The sequence below is a fragment of the Leucopleurus acutus genome, assembly GCF_964270905.1.
Source record: "Leucopleurus acutus genome assembly, chromosome: 1".
Lineage (NCBI taxonomy): Eukaryota > Metazoa > Chordata > Mammalia > Artiodactyla > Delphinidae > Leucopleurus > Leucopleurus acutus.
Window position 1 is genome coordinate 81,366,067 of NC_139142.1, and position 22,095 is coordinate 81,388,161.

The following is a 22,095-nucleotide window of genomic DNA, read 5'->3' on the forward strand; positions in this document are numbered from 1 at the left end:
TCTCTTTCTGACTTACTTCACTCTGTATGACAGTCTCTAGGTCCATCCACATCTCTACAAATGACCCAATTTTGTTCCTTTTTACAGCTGAGTAATATTGGCTCCTTTTTGTAATTTCTGTTTCTTTATTGATATTTTCTATTTGCTCATACATTGTTTTCCTGGTTTCCTTTACCTCTTTGAGTATATTTAAGACAGTTGACTTAAAGTGTTTGTGTAGTAAGTCCAGTATCTCTGCTTCATCAGGGACAGCTTCGATTAACTTCATCTGTGAATGGGCCATACTTTCATGTTTCTCTTCATATTTCATAAATTTTTGTTGAAAATTGAGAAGTTTGAATATTTTAATGTGATAACTCTGGAACTTGTATTCTTCCCATTCTTCAGGGTTTGTTTTGTTGCTGGCTGTGGGCTGTGGTTGTTAGGTTGTTTTTCTAAACTATTTTTGTAAAGTCTTTATTCTTTGCCATGTGTGGTCTCTGAAGTCTCTGTTCTTGTTGCCTGTGATCCTTTTGTGTTTTGACAAAGATTTTCGTAAACACCAGGAGTTTAGAAAAAGAGAGAGGGAGGGAGGGAGGAAGGAAGGAAAACTCTCCTGTTCTTTGCAGATTATCTCTGTATCATGGCACTCCTTTAATGCTTAGACAAGCCGTTTACAACTTTGCCTTACCCATTACTTCCTGCTTGTGCTGAGCCTAGATGAAAACTTCGGGTCTTCCCAGAACTTTTATGAACATGTGTTCTGCCCTGGGTATGCATATGGCTTCTTAATTCCCTAGAAAAACTGTCTCCCCAGCTTTTCCTCCCAGGCTTTTGGTACATCTATTGTTGGCCTCATTGTGATATTTTGCCCCCAGCAGCAGCTGGTCGTTCATTTGTCTTCCGATGTGTTTGAGGAATGCAAACGCCTTGTGTCAGTCCTTCACATAGCTCCAGACAGGATTCTTTGAGACTAAGGTCTGCTGTGCTCTCTCTGGAACCAGGGACCAGGATCCCATACTGAGAATGCAGACTGTCATCTTTAAGACCATTGCTGATGGAACTTCCCTGGTGGTGCAGTGGTTAAGAATCTGCCTGCTAATGCAGGGGACATGGGTTTGAGCCCTGGTCTGGGAAGTTCCCACTTGCTGCAGAGCAGCTAAGCCCGTGTGCCACAACTACTGAGCCTGTGTGCCCCAACTACTGAAGCCTGTGTGCCTGGACCCCGTGCTCCACAACAAGAGAAGCCACCGCAGTGAGAAGCCCACACACTGCAACGAAGAGTAGCCCCTGCTCACCGCAACTAGAGAAAGCCCACGTGCAGCAACGAAGACCCAACACAGCCAAAAATAAATAAATAAATAAATTTATTTTAAAAAAACAAGACCACTGCTGAGGCAGGGGTGGGAAGTGAGGTTAGACCACTGGCAAGTAAAAGTGCCACAAAGCTTTCCTACCACTTTAAAGTTGCCTTTTGATTTAGGATTTGCTTCATCACTGTAAACCTTTGGCTGTTTTCTAGAGTTCTGACAAAGTTGCCTGGGAATTTTTGTTCTTTTCTTTTTTTAGTATTTGTGTTGTGGGATGGGCTCTTAGAGCTCCTTTTCTACCATTTTCATGGCCATCCTCCTCTTTACTTTTTTACTCTAACTACTGAAAGTTGAAGATTACGTATTTGGCTTGCGTTGTATTTCGATTGGACAGCACTGCTGTAGGGTATTAAATTTTCAGTGAAAACTGAATCCATTTATGTTGAATTTGGAAGGAAAAAAATGTTCAAAGGTCCCACAATTGCACAGTTAGGATTAGCTATTTACCATTGTACTTTCTATTCCCAGACTAATGTGGCATTTTCAGAGGAACTCTATAAACTTCCCTCTATAGGATAGTGTTATTAACATTGTGTATTTATGTACCTCCATCACTGAAGGCTCCTAAATTTTGATTCGATTATCATTTGATTAAGTGTTCAAGCCACCTCGTGCTGTCTACTTTTCTCTTGATAGGTATTGTAAGAACCACTGAACACTCTTGATAGGTATAGGAAGAGCTGAGAAGTCTTCATGCTGCTTCATTGGATTTTATTTTATATTTCTGGATTCAGTTGTACACATATTTATTAAATGCCTATTTTATGGAGGTACTCATAGGACTTATCTTCAAGTATTAGCCATAACCCGTACTCTCAGATGTTGGTGATTTTTAATATTGAATGTGGAGATACTTTCTTTTTCTCAGGAGATTATTTTGCTGATTAATCTGGGTCCCTGCCACTGATTCCATATCTTTAGCATCCTCGGCTTGTGGCCTGACCCCTGAAGAATTGGCATCCTAGATTTGCAGGGTTGGCAGCTTACCCTTGTTATTACTCTGTTCCTTGCCATTAAATGCCAAGATGTTATATGCATTCTTAGCATGGGCAAAGCTGCACTCTAAATACTTGCATGCAGGTGCATTTAAAAAAGTGAGTGCCCTTCACCTCTACTAAAAATAAGGTAACATGTACAGAACCATATAGAAGGGGTTAGCAACATATTCAGAAGTTGTAGGTATTAAATGTAAGGGATTCTTTTGGCTTCATTAGCGAAAGCCATCTCATATTGACAGTGAAAGAATTCCCTCTTCAGTACTGTCAATTGAATTTCCCTGAGTCTGTTCCCTGACCAGAGAGAACAGTGATCTCTCACTGAATGTTCTTGCCATTGCCCTGATACAGTCAAAAGATTATTACTTCATCTCAGGCATAAACCTACAATTTTTTCATTAATATCTCTGGTGGCACAGATAAAATCAGGCAGAATAAATTTACTAAAGACCCTGAGAAACTAGAGTAATTAACTACTGTGCCTTCTTCCTACTTGGTAAAAAGGAACTTCTCATACAACTACATAGCAATACTCATGAGGATATAACGTACCTAACCTAAATCAGAAAAAAGAGAGCACTGTTTCCTTTTTGCTTTAAATAAGAATTATCAACCACAGCTAACCATCAAATATCAATTATTTGAGTCTCCTGCTCACACTTTACATGATGGAAGCATTTACAAAAGATATCTAGCCCAATGATAGGCATCAGGAAAGACTTTCTGGAGAGTAATAAATAAAACTAGATAATTGTTGTAATTTAGAGATTGTCCATGTTCACCTTGGCATCTGTAGGAATACCTCTCTGCTAAACATGTCTGCTTTCAAAGGGTAGAAGTCATTTTTCTCCTACTACCCAGGAACCCCTCAAGCATACCTTTCCTTCTTGAAACCTTATTCTAAGGTGTGAGAGGACTCTGGAATCCTTTCTCCTGACTGTCCACCTTCTGAGTTTATATTTCCTCTCTTAGGACATGCCTATGAGACATGCCTATGTCCTTCCTCTCTTAGGACATGCCTAGGACATGAGAATAACTACTTTAAGTGTAGTAAAATGAGCCCAACATCTTTCAAAGGAATACATGCATATGATATGATTTGTGGGATGTTCTTAGAAGTATGTGGAGAGAGCTGGGATGCCAGTCCTTATGTTTGAACAAGTGTGTGTGTATGACTGGAGAGAACTATAAATTGTAAACAGGTGGAAACAGAGCAGAGGTATTGCCTCTCTCAGGTTGATGGGAGGGGTGCAGGGTGTAGCAGCTTTTGACATCAGGGAGGGAACAAGGCTGTTCAGATCAATCTGCATTCTGCAAAATAGTCATCATTGTACTGTTAATGGCAAGTGCTAGCTCCTGTTAGACAAATACTGTTTTGAGATCATAGCCCTTCAGGGAGTGTGTGTGTATGTATAAGAGTTCGGTAAATGTATTTTTGAATGGGTAATATATACACATGGTACAAAATTCAAAAAATATAAAAGGTTATTTAATGAAAGGAAAATTACCCTTGTACCTCTGTCTTATTTCCCCTTGCTAGAGAAACAGTTACCAGTTTTATTATGTAAAGATTCTATTCATATACAAGCATATGTGTGAATGTGTTTTTTGCCACAAATGGTTGCATACTAAACATACATACGTACCTTTAAAAAAAAACTTAATAGAACTTAGAGATCAGCTTACTTTGACAATCAATGTAAAGAGCTTCCTTATTTTTATCATGGCTACATAATATTGCATTGAATAGGTGTTCCATAATTTTACTAGTTTCCTATTGAGTCTTCTTGAGGTTGCTTTCATCCTTTTTTTCTGTTAAAAACAACATTTTTCTTTAAACTTTGCTTATAAAGGTTTAATTTCATACATGTAAAAGAAAATGGGTAGAAGTAGCATTTGCTGAGTCACAAAATATGTACATCTTAAGTTTTGATAGATATTTCCAAATAACCTTCCAAACGTACTTCCGTACTCCTCACCAACTTCTGTGTTAACTAATTTCTTGGTATTTGCCTATCTGATAAATGAATAATGGTCTTTAATTTGCAGTCCTCTTATTTTGAATAAAGTTAGGGGTTTTTGATTTATGTATTTCATGGCACCTATATTTTTCTTCTGTGAATTTTGTTCATGAACTTTGCCTATTTTATTCTGGGTTGTTGATTTTTTTTCTTATTGTTTTTGAAGTTACTTTTAAGGAAATACTGTGCTTGTTTTCTGTTAGAACAGTGTGTTGATCCTCCTCCCCCAAACACCCATACCTCAAAGATGTCCTTGCCCTCATCCTCAGAACCTGTGAATATGTTAGGACTTTGCAGAGGTGATTAAGGTTATGAGCTTTGATATGGGGTGATTATCCTGGATTATCTGGATGGGCCCAATTGAATCACACAAATCCTTAAAATTGGAGAACCTTTCCTGACTGTGGGACTACAGTCAGAGAGAGATGTGACTATAGCAGAAGGGTCAGAGAGAAAAAAATACTCCTGGCTTTGAAGATGGAAGAAGGCCACAAACTAGGGAATGTGGATGACTTGGAGGATTTGGAAAAGACAAGGAAACCCATTCTCTTCTACAGCCTCCTAAAAGGAATGCAACAGTGCCAGCACCTTGATTTTAGCCTTGTGAAGCCCTTTGGACTTCCAACTCATAGAACTGTGTAAATTTGTGTTGTTTTATGCCACTAAGTTTTCAGTAATTTGTTATAGCAGCAATAGAAGGCTAATACATATTGCTGTACATTTTTTCTCAATTTGCTACTTTTTTTTTTAACTTTACGGGTTATTTTTTTACTATGCAGGAATGTGTTTTGTATAGTTGAATTTATCTTTTTATTTTTTAATGGCCTCTGGATCTTAAGCCTTTTCTACTACAAGTTTATTCTAAAACTTACCATATTTTATTCTAACGTTTTTATCTCATTATGAACTCTAGTATTAATGTTGGTTCCGTGTCTTCTACATTCTGATCTCTTACTGACGGTGAATACTTTTATTTATATCAGCTCTTCTGACATAGACTAGAAAACTTCATAAGATCGGCGCTGGTAGTCAAGGAGTTGGGGGACATACTAAGACATGGACAATAGTCATGCCAGAAGGCAGGGACATACTAAGTGTTAAAATTTTAAACTACTTTGGCAGGTTGATGATACTGTTTAGCAGAAACTAGAATGGTTGATTTTAAAGGAATATTTTGTGAATACCTCTTTATTCTTCAGATTTTAGTTTTATGTTTTCATTCTTGTGGGAGACTTCCCAGATGCCTATGACTTGGTTAGATGTAAATGTTTCCATCATGTAAGCAGTTTGTGGAATATTTTGATAACTGATGCTGATACTTAGCTGTGGTTAAAAATTTTTACTAAAAGTAAAAAGTTCTGATGGGGGGCTGTCTCCTCAGTTTGTTATATAAAACTATCATAAATACAGAATGAGGCGAATTTAGGCCATTTCAGAATGCAGATATTGTAACATCATAGAGTTAGTTTATTATATCAAGTCCATATAGTGGTAACATTTATTGAGTACCTAACTGTGAGCCAGGTACAATGCTAATAAGCACTTTGCATAATTTCCTCATTTAGTTCTCAAACCCTGCAGTAGATGCAGTTATTATCCCCATTTTACAAATCAGGAAAATGAGGGTACAGAGAGTTTAATTTGCTCAAGATTTTAACTTTTAAATGATTCAACTGCCTTTGGAATCTAGGAAATCTGACTTGCTATTAAACACAGTATTATTAACTGCCATGTGGTGCTTTAGATTGATGACTGCTGCATGGAAAATAATAAGTGTTATAGTTTTAAAAGTTGCCAGTACAGGGACTTCCCTGGGGCACAGTGGTTAAGAATCTGCCTGCCAATGCAGGGGACATGGGTTCGAGCCCTGGTCTGGGAAGATCCCACGTGCCGCGGAGCAACTAAGCCTGTGCGCCACAACTACTGAACCTGCACTCTAGAGCCAGTGAGCCACAACTACTGAGCCTAGTGACACAACTGCTGAAGCCTGTGTGCTGCAACTACTGAGGCCGCATGCTGCAACTGCTGAAGCCTGCGTGACTAGAGCCTGTGCTCCGCAACAAGAGAATCCACTGCAATGAGAAGCCCATGCACCGCAACAAAGAGTAGCCCCTGCTCGCCACAACTAGAGAAAGCCCACGTGCAGCAATGAAGACCCAACTCAGCCAAAAAAAAAAAGTTGCCAATACAGAAGGAGTATTTCAAGACCTTTATCTTTCTAATTAAACTAATTCCTACTTTCCATATCTGTAAAATGAAGAAATAACCCATCTCATTGGGGTTGATGCAGTAAAGTTCTGTTAAAACACAAGTCAGAGTATTCTACTCCCTTGCTTTTGTCACCCTGTGGTCTCTTTATTGTGATAAATTAGAGTACTAACTTTGTTCGTGGTGTGCAAGGCTTGATACAGTAAGGTCCAGTAAGTTAAGTATTATTTCATTTCTTACCCTTCTCCTGCTTATGCCTGCCATCTTCTTTTGAACTTAATATTCGTCCTTAAACATGACATACTTGTGTCATGCTCCCTCCATGGAGTGTCCTTTGCCTTTTTCTACCTGATATACTGCTGTTCAAAATCCATATCAAATATGAATATTAGTCATTTCCTCTCCTGTACTCCCAATTTGTGTTAATATATCTTTGCCCACTAACTTGTGAGCTTCTATAGGGAAGAACCATAACTTTTAAATTTTGTTTATGTGTGAAGCATATAAATAAATGCTTACTGGATAAGTGAATAGTCCTAATGTGGCTATCTTCTAAATATCATCTGCTTCTTTATAGCTTAGAAAGCAAGTAAGTACTTACACTGTGAGGTGCTATATCATAAATTACTTCTATTAAATGCTTCCTTTTTTTATACCCAGTCTCTGTAATAATGTTTAACATTTTGGATGGTAATGTTTACTTAAAATATACTGTAGAGAACATAGGATGTTTTGTCACTGTAAATATCCCTCTATGGGAAAATATCATAAATTCTCATTGTACTGAACAAATCTTAAGGAATTCTAAGTATCTTCTCTTTTTTGTTGTTGTTCTTTGAGGGTATTTTGGGCTATTTTGTTTTGGTACAGTTGTAGTTAGAAATGGAAAATAGTTATCTTTGCCTCCTGTATATGGATTGCTTTCATATCCTCAAGAAGGTTTTTCCCTCATCTTTTGTATTGTTTCCTGTTGCTACTGTAACAAATCACTACAAACTTAGTGGCTTAAAATAATACAAATTTATTATATTGTAGTCTGAAGGTCAGAAGTCCAAATGGATCTCAATGGGCTAAAATCAAGTTATTCGTAGAGCTGCATTCTTCCTGGAAAATCTAGGGAAGAATTCATTTCCCTGCCTTTTCCGGCTTCTAGAAACCCGTATTCTTGTCTCACGACCCTTCTTCCATCTTCAAAGCCAAGTAGTGTAGCATTTTCAACTCTCTGATTCTGACCTCCTCTTCTGCCTCTCTTTTCTACTTTAATTGCTCTTATTTTGGTTTCATTTTCATTTTCTGAATATTACTTAACATATTTCATTCACTTGAAAGTATAATTTTGTGATCTACTTAAGAGAATGTGATGTAACTCTTCTTAACCAGCATTCAGATAACACATTTGTAAGGAATTATCATCTTGATAAATTTGTAAATTATAGGACCTAAAAACCTATTGCAGAGCAACTTTGCCCTAGGAATTAAATGTTCTTAATCTCAGGTTTGTGAACCTCTTGGAGGGGAGTGTGAATCCCCAGAATTGTGTTCAAATATAAGTTTTTAGCCATATATGTATTTTCTTCATAGGAGGTAGGTAACTGCTTTAATCACAGTTTCAGTAGCATCTAAAATACCTTTCCTTTGTTTTTCTTCCCTTTTCTTTCTGTTCTTCTTTCTTCTCTCTATATATAGACACACACTGTGTATATACTACATCTTCTTAATCCAGTCATATGTTGACAGGCACACTTGGGTTGCTTCTGTGTCTTGGCTGTTGTAAACAGTGCTGCTATGAACATTGGGCTGCATGTATCTTTTCGAATAAGTGTTTTCATTTTTTCCAGGTATATACCCAGGAGTGGAATTGCTGGATTATATGGTAGTTCTATGTTTAGTTTTTTGAGGAACCTCCATACTGTTTTCCATCGTGGCTGCACCAGTTTACATCCCTACCAACAGTATACAAGGGTTCCCTTTTCTCCACATCCTCTTTGACTTTTTAGATAAATTACTGGGAACAAGTGCCTTTCAGCTATTTTAAAGAAGACCAAGAATGAAATGCTGAGTTTTTGACAATAAGAGTACATTGTCATTATATAAACATAGCTGTTGTCTCAGAGACTAATAGATTGCAAACATGATACCCAGAGAGAGTAAAAAATCCTACAAATTCTTAAATTTTAATTCCATGATGGCAAATACTATTTTTCTTTATTTTCCACATTTACTAGAATGGGCGTCTATTGTCCACATGATCAGGAAAAAAACATTTGTTGTTATTTTAAGTAGGAGACTGATTTCGTTCCTTGCTCTTAAGTCATTTTTATCTAAGTAGGGGATTATAATTACAGATTTTAATAATGCTACAAAGCAGAGTATAACAAAGTTTATAAGAGCTGCCACTAATGTCTTTGGGAGTGGTTGCATGTTTTTAGACAAGAGTTACTGTTTTTATTTGGGGAAAGAAGACATTTGAAGGCAAGGAAGTTATGAGATTAAAAGCACAGGTGAAAAGTTTAACCTTGGCAGGAAGGAAGGTCTTTCAAAAAAAACCCCACATTAAACAACTTGAAAATTTTTGTATTAAGTATTCTAGTCTTAGAGCTTAAAGTTGAAAGCTGAGTTGTTAAATTCTAAACTAATGAAGGCTGTGGTATAGGGAGTACAAATTTATTTACATAAGCTTCTAGAATACCTTAAAGTTTAAAGAATCGACTTGAATAGTTAAGGGAAGCAGTTATATATTTGGTATGGTTGAAAACACGAGATTCAACAAACAGTTTATATAAATTATTGGCCAGCTTTAAAACCTCTTTTGTTGTATTAAGGTGAACAATGAATCAGGCAACCTTATTCTTCCAGTAAGGAAATCTTTATTTTATTCAATTTTCCTAAAAGGGCAACACATCTCTTCTAGGTGGTATTTTCATAAAACAGAAAAAAAGAAATTGGAGTGGTGAGGAGAATTACGTTAGGGATACTTTTGTTTAAAACATATTCCTGCACTGTTAAAAGTAACATTCTAAAGTTTCTACAGTATTTTGAGTAAAGCCAAGTATAGTTAAAATGTGTTTTTAATTTATTTAAATTACTTTTAATTTATAAATATTAATTATAAAATAATTTTTGGATAAACTGAAAAATGAAGGGAAAATATTCTAATATCACCATCATAAAATAACTTTTAAAATTACTAGGGTTTTCGTGTATTTTCTGATACTCTTGCTTAAGCAGTTTTATATTTTAAAAATACAAAATATGCCTAAGAAGCATTATACAAATTGTGAGAATTAGTAATATTCAAAGATGATAAAATAAGAGTCCATATGCTCTGAAGAGGATAACTGCTGCTGCACTCTGAAGTTAAAATATACACTGAGCTTCTAAATGGGGTTATTTTCCTCCTTGGGTCTCCCCAGTCTTGTAGAATCTAGTATAAAATTCTTAAATTTTCTAATTTACTACGTAATTAAGTGAGAAGGAAGAGTCAGGATCCTAGAGTAAAATAAGCACTTAAATAATTATGGGGAACTTGAATTTTGGTTTTGACCGAAGTTCTACCTTAATGACTTCGTAACTTCACTGAACTTCAAATGTGCTGAGCTTTACATGCATGAGTTCAATTCACACATATTTAATCTGAGCCTAATATGTCTAAGTTATGTGGCATGTTTCTGGTATATACTTAGACTTAAACTCTTAATAAACCAAATAACCTTCATTTACTATTACTTCTATCCCTCCAAGATGGTTTCCACTGTAATCTTCTCCAGCTTCTTGGGATGCATGTCATGTTTATTTATAGTAGAGGTACTTGTTCCAGCTCCTCCCGGAAGGAGGATTCCAATTTGATATCTACCTCAGCCCAGTTTTTATGCACCCATAACTCCTCTGGTCAGGTCTCTGAACTGAAGATTGGTAAGAATTGGCCCCAGGCAAGAATCAGAGCCTCTAAACAACTGAATAATAAAAAGCTTAGACAGAATAGTCGTCTGTAAATCTAAAGACTTTCAGAACTTCTATACAAAGAATTATTTTGACCCTAGTAATAGAGGATTTTGTTTGACCTTGTAAATTTTATTTTTTCCCAGCTCCTCCCTGGCTTTGAATTACCAGTATGACAACTACTTCAATTTTAAATTCTTTGTTGTAGTAATAATTAACTTATAATAACACTTATATAGTGTTTATGTGTCAGGCATCGTTTACATTTATTAAAGGTAGGTATTGTAACTTTCTCAAGGACATGTAGGTACATTGCTGAGCTAGGATCCAACTTAATAAAGTTTGACTTTAGACTCCTTACCAACAACACAGTGCAGCTTTAAAAGTATACAACTGTCTGGCCGAAGACTTGTGTCGAGACTATATGAAGAACTTCTAAAAATCAATAATAAAAGACAGCACAATAAAAAATAAAAGACTGGGACTTCCCTGGCGGTACGGTGGTTAAGACTCTGCACTTACACTGCAGGGAGCATGGGTTTGATTCCTGGTTGGGGAACTAAGATCCCGTGTGCCACACGGTATGGCAGAGAAAAAAAGAAAAAAAAGACTTAAAAAGAAGGCATATAAATGTGACCAATCAGCATATGAAAAAAATGCACAACATCATGCATCCATCATGGAAAATGGATATAAAAATCACAATGGGTTACCACTTATATACTTACTACAATGAGTAAAGTTTAAAGAACTGAAAACAACAAGTGTTGGCACAGATGAGGAGTAACTGAAACTATCATACATTGTTGATGGGAATGTATAATGGTCCAATCACTTTGGAAAACAGTTTGTTAGTTTCTTATATAGGTAAACCTACTACCCTATGACTCATCAATTCCATTCCTAGGTAATTATTAAAGAGAAATGAAAACATACGTCTACAAAAGACTTATACAAGAATGTTTATAACAGCTTTATTCATAATAGCCAACAGCTAGGAACATTTCAAATGCCCATCAACATAAGAAAGAATAAATGAATTGTGATATATTTATTCAGTGAGAGGACTCTGCTTAGTGGTAAAAAAAGAATGAAGTACTAATACAACAGCGTAATGAGTGAAAGAAGTGAGACAAAAAGGGTACAAGTCGTGATTCTGTTTGATTCCATTTATGTGAATGCTCATAACAGGCAAAACTAATGTATATATTAGAAACCGGGGATAGCAATGTTACCTAGGTTACTTATTTGATGGGAGGGAGGCTTCAGGGAATTTTCTGGAGTTCTGTATCTTGATTATCATGTTGGTTGTACAGATGTGTAATTTGTCAGAATTTGTTGAACTTTATATTTAATATCAATATGCCTTATGTGTAGAGTAAAGTAGAAAAAAAGCAAGGGGTAGATCTCACACAAGCACTCTGACAACAGAAATGACAACTGGCAACTTAACACTTAGAATGTGCAGAGACAATAAGTAGCACATAATTGTTACATTGAACCTCAGTTGATAGTAGTAATAACCAAGACATGTTTAAGTTATATTCAGTGTAATTTTCTAAGAAGTCAGCAAGGTATACCACTTTTAGAAAGGATTTCATTAATAATTATTAAAAGTTTTACAACTAAAATGCTGAGATGTCAGTTATCTAGAACATTAGTATATGAAACATTACTTAGATTTTATGTAAAAAATAGTTGTGGCTAATACTGGGAAATGATTCTAAATGGAATTAGAATATGGTCTCTCTTAAGAATAGTCTGCCAAAAAGAGGGCATGAAAGACCAATTTATCTGATAACTTACTAAAATAAAACATGTTTATATATTTTTGTGATTTAGATTCCCAGGTGTTAGAAATAATCAAAAATGTGCCTGAGCTAATAAACATGTTTGTTTCAGCATTTACTTATATTTCAAATATGTTAGAAACATACAGATGTCACAATTAAATGTGCTAAGATACAGCAGTAATTTGTCCTGATTATATTGTAGGAGGTGGACATATATTAGATAAATGTGATGGCAGACTGTAGTTTGACCGTGTTTGTCTCTGGGATCCTTTGTTACGTGTTCCATGGCAATCAGATGTGCTTGAACTACTCAAATGATGAATTGAAAGAATCGATCTGTAGTCTTTTATTGTGAGATTGGTCTTCAAAATAAGTTAACCTTTAAGTCAGTTACTCTGTGGTTTTTGATCTTTTTCAATCAGGTTACTGTCTGTGGACTGTCATGGAAGTAGTAAACACTTTAGTTACTACACGTTAATTGATGTGGTCTTTGGTTTCTCAATCAAGACTGACACCTTGGCTGTTTTTTGTTTATGGAAAAGCTAACTTCTAATCTTTGCATCTATTTTAGTAATAGTTATGCACGAGTGCGAGCTGTGGTGATGACCCGGGATGACTCAAGTGGTGGATGGTTACCACTTGGAGGGAGTGGACTAAGCTGCGTCACTGTCTTCAAAGTCCCTCACCAGGAAGAGAATGGCTGTGCTGACTTTTTTATCCGTGGAGAGCGACTCAGGGACAAAATGGTAATGAATAATGCATCTATTGCTATAATTTTAAAATTCTATAGAATGAATTTTCTGTTTAAAATTATGATTAGTATACTATTATTTATGAAAATTATTTTTGTCCAGGATCAATGATTATTTCTGTAGCTCTTTTAAAGTTAAAGACAGCAAAATATGCCTGTTTCTTTGCAGCTGGGACTGACGTTAATGTGCATGTGTTAGAGGGGAGCTGCTTTTCTGTTAGGTTTAATGCAAGAACATTCATGAATAGTCCCCCTAGTTATTAACCCAGGTGCACCATCTTCCCCTTCTCCCCGCTGTTGCCTAGACTGGAGGTTGGCACTATAGTCCACAGGCCACATCCAGGCCTGTCATGTGTTTTTGTACAGCCCATGAGTTAAGAATGGTTTTTACATTTTTAAATGACTGGAAAAAATCAAAGAGTAATAATTTTATGAACATGAAAATTATATGAAATTCAAATTTCTGTGTCCATAAGTAAAGTTTTATTGGAACATAGCCAAGCTGATCTGTTTACATTTTGTCTCTGGCTGCAGTGACAGAGTTGAGTAGTTGCAACAGAGACTGTAAATATCTGGCCCCTTATAGAAACATTTTGCTGGCCCCTATCCTAGACTCTGGTGTTCTCAGATTGTTTCTCTTCATCCCCTATCAATCTAGGCTCATCATATGACTACCTGGTGGCCATCCTAGGTTTTAACTCTACTATCTTCCACTCAGACAAGTGTTTTCTTACATTCATATATTTAAAAATTTGAATCTAACCTTTGATAATGTTAGACGTCTACTCTCTCTTAATTAGTGTAGAAAGCTCTTTCTCTTTTATTTCATTTGTGAGCCAAAAGCAAATCATATCTAAAAAGCTGAGTAATGTTAATGTCATTCCTGCATTAAGCAGAGAGCATACAACTTAGAAGCAAAAAGAGAATAAAAGTGCCCAAAATATCCAAGACTCTTGAACATAACTGTTATTCCCTTTAACTATATATCTGTGGATTAGTTTGTGAGCTTATTCAGCATCTATAGTATTATTTCTATTGAAAATGTGTTTTAAGTGTTGAATAATTCTTTTATACATGAACATTTTATACTACTTTTAATTTTGGTTCTTGGTTTCTGGATATTTTTTACTATTGAATTATTTCAGTAATTTTAAAAGTTGCCTAACTTGTCTGTGCTCCAGTTTCTGTCTCAGTTAACTGGAGAGTTTTCCTAAATCGTCTTGAAAGCCTTCTAACTCTAATTTTTTGTGAGTTTAGGATTTACTACTGTGTATCTCAATTAACCAGAATGTGGTTTTAGGACTAGGAAACCCCATTTGAAGTCAGAAGCATATATGATAAATTTAACATGTCATCTCTAAAAGTTTAAATATTTAAATGTGGTTCTGGCCTTGGATAACATGGTGGCTAACATATACTGATGCTTATTTAAAATATGGCTTGTAGACTTCTAAGAGAGAGCCTATGGTGACCTGTCCTGGAGTGTAGTGCTTTTTGTCTGAGCTGTTGATAATTGGCGAGTGTTGGAGAAGAAGTTGTAGATTTTAGAAACTGAATAAAATAGTGACAATCTAAGGCATTTTTTAATAGTAAAGACGGAAAAAGAGAAGAAAGAAATCAAAGGTGGAGAAAGGGAGGAAAAAAAAGCTTGCTAGAAAAAGCATAAGAACAAGGAAAAGATGACATAGATGTGAAAAAGAGGGAAAAAAAATATCAGAGTGAAACAACACAGTCGACCCTACGTATCCATGGGTTTCACATCTCTGGATTCAACCAACCACAGATGGAAAATATTTGGAAAAGAAATTACAGAAAGTTCTAAAAAGCAAAACCTGAATTCTCCTTATGCTGCCAACTATTTACATAGCATTTACTTTGTATTAGGTATTATAAATAATTTAGAGATGACTTAAAGTATATGGGAGGGAGGATGTGTGGGTTATATGCAAATACTATGTCATTTTATATAAGGACTTGAGCATCTGCAGATTTTAGTATCAGTGGGGGCTGGGGGCCAGGTCCTGGAACCAATCCCCTGTGGATACCAAGGGACTACTCTATTGGCTATATTGATGAGCATGGACAGTTTACTTGAGGAAAATTAAATAAGGAACCAAATCTGCATCACTAGGAGTGAGGCTGGTCAGAGATAAGCTCAGATTAATGTTTTAGGTGGTTGCTCAGAGTGTGGCTTTGACATAAGCTTAGAGAGAGTAAGCCTGGGATTTGGACATAATACAAACTTACTTCCTAATGTGGGACATAAAAAAGGGCCTTAACTTAATCCTAAGGTGTAGAATCATAATAGACTAACAAGAAAATAGGTTCTTTTGATAGAAGCACTGACCTAGGAATCAAAACGATTGTTTCACTTAACCATTTCTCCTCGAGGAAGCTTGTTATTTGTGAAACAGGAATGATAAATATATCTCAGTGTAGACATAAAGGAAACATTACTTTCAATTGGAGGATTGTCTTAATTCTTGTAGGGAATAGTTATAATAAAGCATTTTAGGTGATGGGGAAATTGTATGATCAAAGGCAGAGGCAATAATGCATGGCCATAAATTGAAAGTAGCAGTCTTGTGAAGTCTCAAGACAAATGGGACAGTGACATTGAAATAAGCAGATTAATTGGCCCCTTCTGCTGCATAATACACTTGTAAGATACTTCTGAAGCAATTACAGAATTGAAGTATTATTCTTTTACATTATCACCGCATTTGGGGGTCATTAATGTCCATTTCTATAGATATTTTTATTGATTGGCTTTATTTTAATCCATTTTTCTGGGTTCTAGTAATATAAAAAAGGTGTACACTGTGACTGTTGAATCTATAAGTTTACAAAGTTAATGATAGTTTTCTTTAATATCCTTCTTGATGAGTAAACTGAACTTTAATATTGTTCCTATGTAATAGTTAATCATGTAAAAGATAGTGCTACAAACTGTGTTCTCTACCCATTTTGTCTGTGGGTCACATCTTAGAGTCCTCTACCTTGGATGAATTCTAGAAATGAAGTGAGATACCCACCCCTCATACCTCAGGAAAAAACTTGTGTCCTTTAAGAAAGAATGGATAATTAGTAATGAGGTACCTATAGCCACTTGTGTAGCTAATAAAGAAATACTAGATAATATATATATATTTTTTTGCGGTATGTGGGCATCTCACTGCTGTGGCCTCTCCCGCTGCGGGAGCACATGCTCCGGACGCGCAGGCCCAGCGGCCATGGCTCGTGGACCCAGCCACTCCGCGGCACGTGGGATCCTCCCGGACTGGGCCACGAACCCGTGTCTCCTGCATCGGCAGGCGGACCCTCAACCACTGCGCCACCAGGGAAGCCCTAGATAATATTTTAAAGAGGGCTTATAATAGTCAAAATACTAGTTACAGTAGTGAAGATGAAAGATGGCTTTTCTGAAGAGTGAACGAAGCATTTAGTAGAAGATTTTTCCAGTCTTAGATTTACAAGTACTTGTACTAAAAATGTCTTGTTACACTTCCCAGAGGGTTATATTTCACTCTTTTTTTCTTTTCTCTTTTTTTTTTCTTTTTTTTTTTTGATAAGAAAGGGAGCACAAATCAAGAGCAGGCTGATGAGGATTTTTCAAGAAGGTGGTATTTTGTATAATTTGCTCAGTATTCATTCATTCAGAGTGACCTGAAATTATTTCCTCTGATGCTTACCTATAACTTGCTTGTTTTTGTGATACTTACAAAGGTAGAGTTTATTTCCCAAGTTGCTAATCTAAATTAGAGTTTCCCAAGCTGTGTGCCATGAATAGGTAAAAGTGGCTGGAGCCTCCAATTCTCTTTGCCTCTTAACCACTAGGCTCCTTCTCTTTTCTGGTTGCCTTATAATTGTTATTTTTCTGAGTATGCCTGAGAAATAAGTTGGAAAGCACTGCTTTATGTAATTGGCTTTCATACTTTATTGATAATTCAGGAGAAATTGAAAAAACACCAGGCTTTGGTGTTGTAGCCCAAGATAATGAAAGTACTTTCTCCCAGATACTTAGGGATGTATGGAATGGTCTTTGACAGGGATAGCTTCTCAGAACCCCTTTTCTTGATATGTATGAGTTGTATCATCCATTTCCTTCTAAATCTTTATAGCTTTGATTTCTCCCTTTAATTCTTTAATATAAATTAGTGTTATCTTGGATCACATTTTTTTAAATGCTAACTAAAACTTAACTGTTAATTTGTATAAATAATCTTTACTGTAGCGCTTCAGATCCCCATGATAGAAACTTTCTCTTTTGCATTCATTTTTCTGTAGTGGCTCTTCTCTATTGGTGTGACATTGCTATTTTATAGGCAAACATTTTGTCATCTTACCATATGTATATGTTAAATTATTTGATCATTTTTAGTTGAATTGTATGTGAGGAAAATCTAAAATACTGAACTATAATATACTTTTAAAGTCTTTATAAGTACCTGAATAAACTTTCAATAATGATATTAAATTTTTGCTAAAATATTTGCTACTAAACAAAGTTTTTAATAACTGTGGGGATCTAAATTAGCCATTCTTAAGCTTTTATTGTAGGACAATAAAATACTGTAAATTTACTAATTAATGTTATTGTGCTTTTTAAAGCATATTGTGTGCTAAGAGATGACAAAAATCAAGTGGGCTACATAGAAAGATACAGTAAGACTTACAACCACAACCTCTGTACTTAAGATGTTCTGTGGAAAATAGAAAAAGGCACTGTTCAATGTCAAAGCAAACTTATAGCTATCATTATAAACTTAGAGTTTATAATAAGTATAATAATTGAAACAAAGAAAGGAAAAAGCAGGAGATATCAAGTTTAGGAAGTTGCCAAAGAGATTAAGGAATTGTTGTTTTGGATTAATAAGTAATTAGGTTGTGGATAAAAGTGGTTTATAAAAATTAAAATGCCTATGAGATAATAGTTCTGTTGTTTAAAAAGATACATTTCTAAAATGGAGTTTCTTTACAGTTATTAGAGCCTAAAGCAAAACTCGAGTATTTTTAAAGAAGAAAATAAAATGATTATAACATAGCAGTAGCTTTATTAAAAATGAGACTCATCCTCCTTTCCACCATGGGAAACCCCAAAAGACCAGGGAAATATCTTTCTGCCTTGGATTGAACTTTATAAAGTACAGAACAATTTTCTGCTTAGCCTTTCCCACTGTGCCTCTGTGAATTATTCTATTGTGAAACATCAGTCCTTCTACAGTACTCTTCCTCCACTAAAAAACCAATTCTGTTAACTGGCATTACCCTTAGGACTCAGCAGCTCTGTCTCTTGAAAGATACTGGTTTTCCTGTTCACCATAATATCACAGAGTTGGGAAATAAGTGGGAGTGGGAGTAGAGGTAGTGTCAGCATTTTTGTTGTTCCTTGTTCCCCTCACAGAATGTTACTATATAACCCACATATAGACATTTTTTTACTGATACTCTGTACCATTCAGAACACCATCCTTTAGCTTTTATTTTCATCTACTGATCTTAGCAATTCCTTCTAAATGCCAACTTTTCCACATCTGAGCCTCATCATCATTCTTGGCTACTTTTCTTTGCATGGCCTGACCTTCTGGTCTTCATTTCAGCAGGCTACTTTCCTGGATCTGGTTGTTACCAGAACTTTTCCATTTGAGGAGTTTTACAATTTCCTGTCATTTCTATTTTATTTCCCATCCCTTGCTGTACAGTTTGATGCTTACTCTATTATCTGTGCCACTCATTTCGCTAGATTCCTTCTGGCTTCTTTTATTATCTTTATTATTATTCTTTAATTCTTTTATTATATTTAGTATCTTTTATTATTTTCTTTTTAAATCCAATCTGAATTTTCCTTGGCAGTCATTTAAACCACTCTTTCATTGATATTTCAGTGGAAAATATGTTGCTGAGTTGTTTTTTTAAAAAATTTGTTTTATTTATTTATTTTTGGCTGCATTGGATCTTCGTTGCTGCGTGCGGGCTTTCTCTAGTTGTGGCGAGTGGGGGATACTCTTTGTTGCAGTGCACGGGCTTCTCATTGCGGTGGCTTCTCTTGCTGTGGAGCATGGGCTCTAGGAGCACGGGTTTCAGTAGTTGTGGCATGTGGGTCAGTAGTTGTGGCACATGGGCTTAGTTGCTCCATGGCATGTGGGATCTTCCCGGACCAGGGATTGAACCCGTGTCCCCTGCATTGGCAGGCGGATTCTTAACCACTTCACCACCAGGGAAGCCCCTGTTGCTGAGTTTTAATCTTACCTTACACTAAAGGAACTTTGTTGAATACCCATTGTTAAAAGGGAAAATTCAGTGTTTAAAGGTGAGTCTTTCATGCAACAAATATTTATTGAGCATCTACTATTTGCTAGATACTTGCTGTTCTAGGCACTGGGGATATGTAAATGAACAAAGACAGAAATCCCCGTTCCTAAGGGAACATACATTGTGGTGAGGGCCAGAGAAATACTACCGTAAATAAATAAGTAAATGAATATTATGCTAGACATAATATTAGAAAGTATTAAGTGCTGGGGAAAAAGGAGTGTAGGGGATTTTTTGTGGGGAGGTTAGTTAAAGTTTTACATAGAATAACCAAGGAAGGCCTTACTGAGAAGATCTAGGTAACATTTGAATAAAGATTTCTATAATGAACAAGGCCTTATATTTTAGTTTATATGTTCAGATTTTTAAATCTTGAGTATGCTTAAAGTAGGATAAATCTATATTCTTACTTAAATTCTTATGCTACACTGTATAAGATCTTGGACTTTTCATGGATTTGGTGAATGATATCAAAGTATACATCAATAATAGTCGGAGGGCTTCCCCGGTAGCACAGTGGGTAAGAATCCGATTGCCTGCCACTGCAGCGGACATGGGCTTGAGCCCTGATCTCGGAAGATCCCACATGCCATGGAGCAACTAAGCCCATGTGCCACAACTACTGAACTTCCACTCTGGAGCCCGTGACCCACAACTACTGAAGCCCGTGTGCCGCAGCTACTGAAGCCTGCGCACTTAGAGCCCGTGCTCCACAACAAGAGAAGCCACTGCAATGAGAAGCCTGCGCACCGAAACAAAGACTAGCCCCTGCTCACCACAACTAGAGAAAGCCTGCGCACAGCAACGAAGACCCAACACAGTCATAACTAGATAGATAGATAGATAGACAGATAGATAGATAGATAGAAAAAAATAGTCATAAACCTAGGTATGAGTGATTCCTCCATTTATTCAATCAGGTCTTCTTTATTCTTGATTCTGTTTCATCCTTTTCATCTCGACCCCTCTTCAGTCTTGTCTGTATTATTGCAGATAAGGTTTCTAATATTTGTTCAAGGCCCAATTTTCACCTCTCTCTAACTTTTATATTGCTTACAATACTGAACTTTCTAAAGCTTGGGTCTCATATTCCTTTAGTAGTTCCCCCAAAATTCCTAGATACAATTTCATCTCCTTAATTTCACCACAATAAACTCGTATAATCTGACCCTTACTTCCTTGAATCTATCTACCTGTTTCCCAAAGACAACACTTCCATGATGTTGCCTTACTGAGTTACTCATCGTTCACTAAAAGCATGCATTGAACTTAGAGAAATGCTATCCCCTCTTTTACATTAATTAAATACTATAAAGATAGTATACTACAAGTTGTATGTGGAATAGAGAATGTGTACATACAGCTTGCTAGTCCTGAGGAAATAATAATGGCAGAAACAATTTCCCTTTTATTGTCACAGGTAACTCACAGATGGACAAATAGGAAAATTGAGTTAGAGGAAGCACCTTGGGCAAACCAGTTTTGCTGTGAAGGACTGTAATTGAAAGAAATGCTAATAATAATAACATTCATCTAGTTTAGAATAACCTGTTCATTTTAGGGTCAATCCATTGAAAAGATAATAAATTATACTATTAATTACTTTTCTGTACAACCATGAATTTTGTGACTTTCTCCCAGCAGTTTTAAAATAGTTCATTCTTTAATACTACTAATATTCCTTGAAGGGGAAAAAAACCTGCCTGCTGCATTTCTATTCTCTTTCTTTTGGAGCAAAAAATAGCTCTGTGTGTGGCGGGGGGGATGTTAGTGGTTTCCTGTGTTTGTGTGTGTGTGAGCGGTTTCCTGAAAATTAAGATTTAGAATGTAACCCATATTACCTTCCTGGTTGCTATTATTTCCTCTTTTTAGAAAATGTCAGCTTAATACTTATTATTCAGTTGTTTTGAACTAACATTTCATTCTTTAGTTATTGATTTATACTGGTTGATCTAGTCTCAGGTTCATCATGATTATCTTGGCTTCATCTTTCCCTTTTATACCTGATTGTGATATATTTCACAACCTTTACATTACATTCCCATTGCCACTAAACTATTATAATGGGTAATAGCCTCCCTAATAGCTAAAGCCCAAAATCTTTGATCTCAAATTATTGACCTTACTTAATAGTTTTCTAAATATTTCCTTACTAAATTATAATCTGAATGTAGCATGCTTTTAGTTGATTGGTTGATTGATATTATTCTTTTAATTAATCAACAGCTGTTTGAGAGCCTTCTGTGTACTAGTCTTCTTTGTTTTTAAGTTTAAGGTGTACACTGTGATGGTATGATTTAGACTTCTTGTATCAGTCTGCTCAGGCTGCCATAACAAAACACAACAGACTGGCTGATTTAAACAGCAGAAATTTATTTTCTCACAGTTCTGGAGACTTGGAAGTCCTAGATCTGGGTGCTGACTTTTCTCTGGGATAGATGACCAAGAGTACAGTTGCTGGGTTGTATGGTAGTTTTATGCTGAGTTTCATAAGAAACTGCTAGACTTTCTTCCTGGGTGGCTGTACCATGTTAAATTTCCACCAGCAGTGTATGAGCAATCCAGTTTCTAGGGATTCTTGCCTGCATTTGTGTAGTCAGTATTTTTTATTTTAGTCGTGTTGATACGTGTGTAGTGGTAGCTCGTTGTAGTTTTAATTTCCATTTCCCTAATGGCTAAGGTTGAATATCTTTTTATGTGCTTATTTGTATCTTCTTTGGTGAAATA

The 22,095-nt window shown here is 36.0% G+C and overlaps 1 protein-coding gene across 3 annotated transcripts in view; it reads left to right on the forward strand.

The window, feature by feature from the left end:
• Nucleotides 1-22,095, forward strand: part of SPRED1 (sprouty related EVH1 domain containing 1) — a 120,016-nt gene that overhangs the window by 36,388 nt on the left and 61,533 nt on the right. For 2 of the 3 annotated variants that reach the window (XM_082841246.1, XM_082841245.1), the window contains exon 2: nt 12,877-13,051. In XM_082841246.1, coding sequence (XP_082697372.1) covers nt 12,908-13,051 — 144 coding nt within the window. In that variant the 5' untranslated portion in view covers nt 12,877-12,907. Of the gene's footprint in view, nt 1-12,550; nt 13,052-22,095 lie in introns of those variants that run through there. The other variant, XM_082841244.1, reaches the window with a different exon arrangement.